We start from the raw sequence: 5,747 nt of genomic DNA, 5'->3' as shown, positions 1-5,747 counted from the left end.
TCACATTCCCTGGACAGAAGCACAGGCCTCGGCCGGGGGTCCTGAGCCCCCCCCCCCCGCCCCAAGAACCCTGCAGAGGGAAAAAACCCACTGTGGACAGCTTCTCAATTTCCTCGTCTGAGGCCCCCAGAGATGCAAGACCGATGTCCTGTGGAGGGAGGAGGAGGCTGAAGGTGTGAGCAGCCCCCCCCCCCAGGGGTCTCCCCAACACCGCCCCGTGCCCTGAGACCCTGCCCGGCAACCGAGGGCCCAGGACCTGCTGTTCCTGGGAGAGCCAGCAGGTGGCAGCACAGGCCACAGGAACTCCCCAGTGACTAGGGAAAGGATCCCCACGGTCATTTTTAGGAGTGGCCTGTTCCAAATGGGTCAGAGCACACCCAACAGGGCCTGCCCACCCCCTCTGCTACAGGATGGTGCCACCTTGAAGTCTGCGGGGCAGCCCGGCAGTGACCCCAGCTCCTGGCCCGAGGCCCCCGGACGCACCTGGGAGAACTGGGCGAAGGTGCGGTCAGCCAGCATGGGCACGTGCCCCAGCAGCTCGTGACAGCAGTCCCTGCAGGGGCAGGGGGAGAAGGGAGGCAGGGCTGGGGGCCTCGCCACGCCTGCGTCCTCGCTGGTAGATGGCAGCATGCAGGGGGCTCACTCACGGCTCGGGCGAGTGCATGGGCGAGGACGCATGGCGGATGTACTGGGTGCACTGGAACACGCGGAAGGCCAGGCTGGCCAGGAAGTCCCGGGCAGACAGCAGGCCGGCCACGGGCCGCAGCTGGAAGCCTGTCCGCTCTGCAAGGGGCCGCAGCGGTCAGGGCCAGGAGCCGCAGGACAGGCGGCAGGAAGGGGACCGCCGGGGCCGGTTAGTGCTCGAGCCCAGGCGGGAGCCGCGCGGCTGACCCTCCCCAGCCCCCTCCTGCTCTGGGTCCCTCCCCTCCAGCCGCTGCACCCTTCAGGAAGCGGGAGACGTCCTCCAGCTGCGGGATGTTGTCCTCCCGGTAGCCGCTGAAGCGCTCCAGCAGCCCAAAAGCCTCCAGGTGCTCCCGGCAGGCGTGGGTGGCATAGAGGCCCTTCAGCGTGGTGTAGACCTCCTTCCTACAGGCCCAGGGTCTCAGGGTCACAGGTCGCCCCAGGGCCCGCCCAACGGCCCACCCACTGTAGACCTCCCAGCAGCCCCTCCTGTGGGCGCTTCACTCTGCGCCCCTGAAGGCTCCCATCCACCCTCACCCCTTACACCACAGGTCTCTCGCTGACCCCGAAGACCCCAGCCACTAGGAGGGGCTTGCTCGTGGCTTTAGGGAATTCCAGGAGGCAGGGGGCTGTGAGGCCATCCCTGAGCAATCCCACAGAGCGAGCAGCCTCTTCTTCCCTTGGGAAGTCCCTCCTCCACCTGGCCTTAGTCTCTCCTGCTGCCCCAATGTCCCCAGAGGAGGCCCTCGCACACGGGGATTCTGGAAGTCATCTCCGTGGCCCTTGCCTGACCCCTGCCCAGCTGGCTGTCACCAGAGTCTCACCAGGTGGCAATCTCCTCGGCGGTGTACTCCACACGGGGAATCGGGTCACCGCTGCAGAGGGGATCATTGGTCAGTCACGGCCCCCGTGGGGAGCCTGAAGGGCAGGAGGGAAGTGGGGAGGGAGCCCCGCGGGGTGCTGGTCCATGCCAGCCATGTGCAGCGAGGCCCTTGGGATGGGGAGTGGACAGGAGAGTGTGCTCTGCTGACTGCCTGGTGGCCCAGCATGCCATGTGACAGATGTGTAGCCTCAGCAGGTTGCCTAACCTCTCCGTGCCTCAGTTTCCTCAGTTATGACTTGGGGACAATGCCAGTGCCCACCTCCAAGCGTTGTATAGGGACATCTGAGTCAACATAAGCAAAGCCCCGGAGCAGAGCCACCAGGCAGGAGAGGCTGGACCCCAAGTCAGCGGTGAGGGGAACAGTGGAGGTGGTGATGCTGGTGACACAGGGCTCCTCCCTCGTATCCCCCAGGTCTAGTGCAAGGCTGCAGGACAGTCTCGGTCCCTTACTGCTTGTACTGGAAGGCTATTTCAGCGATCTGCTTCCTGCGCTGGCGGTACGCCTGGTCTGAGAAGCCCTGATGGCAGAGAGGACACGTGCCGGTCAGGAGGCTGTCCCACCCCTCCCCTGCCCAGACTCAGCCCTGGTCCCATGGCCACTCCACTGGCCATGGGTATGGGGGACACAGTCAGGGACAGGGAGCTGGGTGAAGGGGAGATATTGGCTCACCGGGTGGTCCAAATCCAGGTCAGGGTCAAACTTAGTGACCAGGTGGTGACACTTGTCCAGCTCTGACACTTTTCTTGGGAACCAGGGGACTTCACAGAGGATGGAAGGAAGAGGGGCCAGAGTGAGCATGGGGCCATGGGGCGCCATCCCTCACCTGGGAGCAGCCTCCCCAGGGACTTTCTGGGGGGCACAGGTGGCTGGGGCTATGGCCTCAGGGGAGGGGGTCCACAGATGTGGAGAGGAACCAGAAGAGGGGCGGATCCAGCAGGAGGGGCCCCCACCAAGGCCGACACCTTGGCATCATTCTGGGGATTCCCCTGCGGTAACCTCTGCACCCCAACACCTCAAGGTCATTCAGTTGCTCTCAAGGACAGAAATGTGGCCTACCCTTGTCCTCCCCTGCGCTGCGCACGTCCTCAGACACGCGGCGCACAGAGCTGAGCAGGGCGGCCAGGTCCCCGCTGGGCACCTCACAGCGCACGAAGTACTCCAGGGAGGGGCCCCCCGCCCGCGGCCTCTGGGCGGGCCGCGTCTCCAGGTGCTGGATTTGGGCTTCAAATGTCTTAGGGAGCAAAAGCAGGGACAGCAGAGGAGAGGACGGACGGGGAGGGGGACACATCTGGTCAGCTCGCCTGGCCATGCTCTGCCCTTGACCTGTGCTCCAGGCAGCCCTGTGTGTCCTGAGGCTGCACCCAGACAGCCCAACCCCCCGGCCACTGGTCAGAAGGTCCTGCCATCCCTGGCGACCTCATCCGGGTCCCTCCAGCTGTACCCAGGGCTGGTGGGTGGGCCCTAGATCCCACCGTGTAAGGACAAGAGGCTCAGGCCAGGCAGAGTGACTGCTGAGCACACAGGGGGCTGGAGGCAGTGCCTGCCCCACTGCCATCTCCCGTCACCCAGCAACAAGGGCCACTGTGGCAACGGGCCCTTGGGCCATGCAGCCGGCTCTGGGAGGCTGGCTCTAATGTCATTTGGGAGTTTCTTCCAGATCCAGGTCACCCGCCCACCCGGTGCAGTGGGGCCAGAGCAGCTAATGCAATCAGCTGTCACGTTAGCCACTGCTCATCAGGGGCAGGTGGGGGACCCTGTGGCCCCTGTCCCCCACATCCCAGGCTGCCCAGCTGGCGTGTGAGGTGGCGGGCGTGGGGGGAGCCGGGTGGGTGGACGGTGCAGGTGGGGCGTTGGGGCTTGGGCTCAGGAGCTCCAGAGAACACGGTGGTACGGGAGGGGCCGCGGGGGCTCGAGCCCAGGCCCCACAGACACACGCGTGTGTGCGCGCTCGTCACACAGACACGGAGGCCCCGGCGGGCCCTCACCTCAAACACCTTCACGGCCCGGGACAGCGAGGAGGGCCTGGTGCCCCGCAGAGAGAAGAGCAGGTTCACCACGGCCTTCCCGTCCCTCTCCTCGAACGCCACCGCCTCCAGGGGGTCCCCGGGCTCCGCAGAGGCCGCCGCAGCCGCCGCAGCCACCGCTGCCTCCCGCTCCTTGCGGGCATCCTCGATGAGGCTCTGCCGCCGCCCGACGAACCGTGGGGACTGCAGGGACAGGGGCCACCATGCCTCCTCCATTGCCGAGCCCCCTTGACCCCCATCCAGAGGTGAGAGCGCCAGCCCTGGCCCAGGTCGCATTATTGAGCACCTACTGTGTGCCTGCTGGGACGGCAGCTAACTCAGATGGATGCCACTGTGTGACCATCCTGATGGGGGGGTGGGGGAAAGTGCCAGAAGCTGAGGCAGTGGGGGTGGGGGCAGGAGGGTGCACAGAGAGGCTGTGTCACCTGTCCCTGCTCATGGCCCTAACTGGATTAGTGACAGGAGGAGGGTGACTCAGGACCTGCCTCTCCTGCCCCAGCCCCCACATGGACAGCAGCCGGAAGCCCTGGGAGGCCGGAGAACACGCCCCCTCTCGGCCCCAGAGAGTGACCCTCCAGCCCCTCCTCGGCCAGGCACAGGGCTGAGGTCCTGCCGCGTGCGGGGCCCTTCCTCACACTCTGCATCTGGAGCAGGCAGGCTCTCAGCTCAGCACCCATGTCACACGGTCCTCTCACCTCGGGGTCCCTCCCCATCAGATCTCTTGTCCTGGGGCCATGTCCTCCCTCTGCCATCATCTGAGCTCTGGGCTGTCTGTCTCACCCAGAGACCTTGGCCCCAGGGTCAATGTGTCTGGCCCCTCCCAGGCTTGACCGGAAGAGGTACATGGCGGATGTCTGGGTCTCGTCACGAGAAGGTTCTAGAGCGTGGAGTGGGGCAGCAGAGACCCCTCCCGGAGCCTCTCTCAACCTCAAGCGTGGGGCGTGTGGACAGGGCAGAGCCTGTGAGGCCCGGTGGGGCCTGGGTCAGGGTTAGGGACAGGGTTCGTGGAACCTGGTGGGGGTGGGGCCTGCTTTACCCCACAGTCGTCCCCGAGAAGGGCCAGGGAATTACATTTCTGCAACTTATGCCATGTTTTCATAAGGTCTGGAAACAAAAGTCCATCTTAAATGTGTTGGGGCCCTGAGGATGAACTGAAGACCCCTGTGTGGGGTGAGAAACCCCCAGTTATCTAGTCAAGCACAGGAGCTGGCTCAATCCCTGCCCAGCACAGTCCCCTTCTCCTTGGGCTCCCAGGTGCGGGGGCCACAGGGAACACAGACAGTGGGCGAGGGGTGCAGGAGGAGGGTGGTGGGGCCCGTGAGAAGCCCCCCGCGACCACGGACACTGCTGCTCATGAGGGCTTCCCTCCAAGACCCCCCCACCGGGGGATCAGGTTCACAGTGGAACAGGACACGCGGCGATCCGCACAAAGCCCGAGAGAGGGGCTGGCCAGGAGGGGCACATGTACGGGGACGGGCACCATCTCACGCACACTCAGAGTCCTGCAGGACCCACACAGGGACCCCACCGCCCGCCAGGCCCAGGACCCCACGCCAACCCCGGGTCCCAGGAGCCCACCTGAGGAGGTCAGAGGCAGCTCAGGCCCGCCCTGGGCAGTGGTGCCAGCGTGCCCTCTTACCATGATGGCCTCGGCCTGCTTGGCGTCCAGCTCGGAGACGGCCCTGCGGAAGCCCTTGGCCTGCGGCGTGGCAGCGCTGGGGGTGGGCATGACGGTGCGCGGGCTCCGGGGCTCCGTCTGCACAGCCCTCGGCCCGGCAGCCTCTTATAGGCTGAGCTGACGTCAAAGCCCCTCTGGGTCCCCCACCTCCCACCTCTTTTGCATCCTCTCCCTGCCTGCTGCGCCTGAGGGAGGCGGGGGTGGCGAGGATTGAGGGAGACGAGGAGAAAGGGCTCCGTCCCATTAAATCTAATTGCAGCCACTGTCGCAGGCACCCAGGCGGGGTCCGCCCGGCCCTGCCTCTGAATCATCCTCTGCCCCAGCGCGTGGCAGGGCCGGGCACTGGCTCTCTCTGCAGGGGGCCGGGGACAGCTGGGGTCCCTTTAGCCCACACCCCCAAGGAGGGCTCACAGGGAGGGGCTGTTCCGGGCACCCCGCAGGCATGCATTAAACCAACACTGGACCTTTGTGGCAGACGGG

The 5,747-nt window shown here is 65.8% G+C and overlaps 1 protein-coding gene across 6 annotated transcripts in view; it reads right to left on the bottom strand.

Moving 5' to 3' along the window:
* Positions 1-5,409, bottom strand: part of TH (tyrosine hydroxylase) — a 7,517-nt gene extending 2,108 nt beyond the window's left edge. Inside the window, exons 1-10 of one of the 6 annotated variants that reach the window (XM_008578644.1) lie at positions 5,229-5,409; positions 3,551-3,772; positions 2,622-2,796; positions 2,235-2,323; positions 2,015-2,082; positions 1,506-1,556; positions 941-1,086; positions 648-783; positions 484-553; positions 92-148 (exon numbers count right to left, since the gene is read on the bottom strand). In XM_008578644.1, coding sequence (XP_008576866.1) covers positions 92-148; positions 484-553; positions 648-783; positions 941-1,086; positions 1,506-1,556; positions 2,015-2,082; positions 2,235-2,323; positions 2,622-2,796; positions 3,551-3,772; positions 5,229-5,318 — 1,104 coding nt within the window. In that variant the 5' untranslated portion in view covers positions 5,319-5,409. Of the gene's footprint in view, positions 1-91; positions 149-483; positions 554-647; positions 784-940; positions 1,087-1,505; positions 1,557-2,014; positions 2,083-2,234; positions 2,324-2,621; positions 2,797-3,550; positions 3,890-5,147 lie in introns of all 6 variants that reach the window. The other 5 variants (XM_008578642.1, XM_008578643.1, XM_008578641.1 and 2 more) reach the window with 5 other exon arrangements.
* Positions 5,410-5,747: the final 338 nt, after the last annotated feature.

Source organism: Galeopterus variegatus, unplaced genomic scaffold, assembly GCF_000696425.1.
Source record: "Galeopterus variegatus unplaced genomic scaffold, G_variegatus-3.0.2 Scaffold1733, whole genome shotgun sequence".
Lineage (NCBI taxonomy): Eukaryota > Metazoa > Chordata > Mammalia > Dermoptera > Cynocephalidae > Galeopterus > Galeopterus variegatus.
This window is presented reverse-complemented; position numbering and strand designations above follow the sequence as displayed.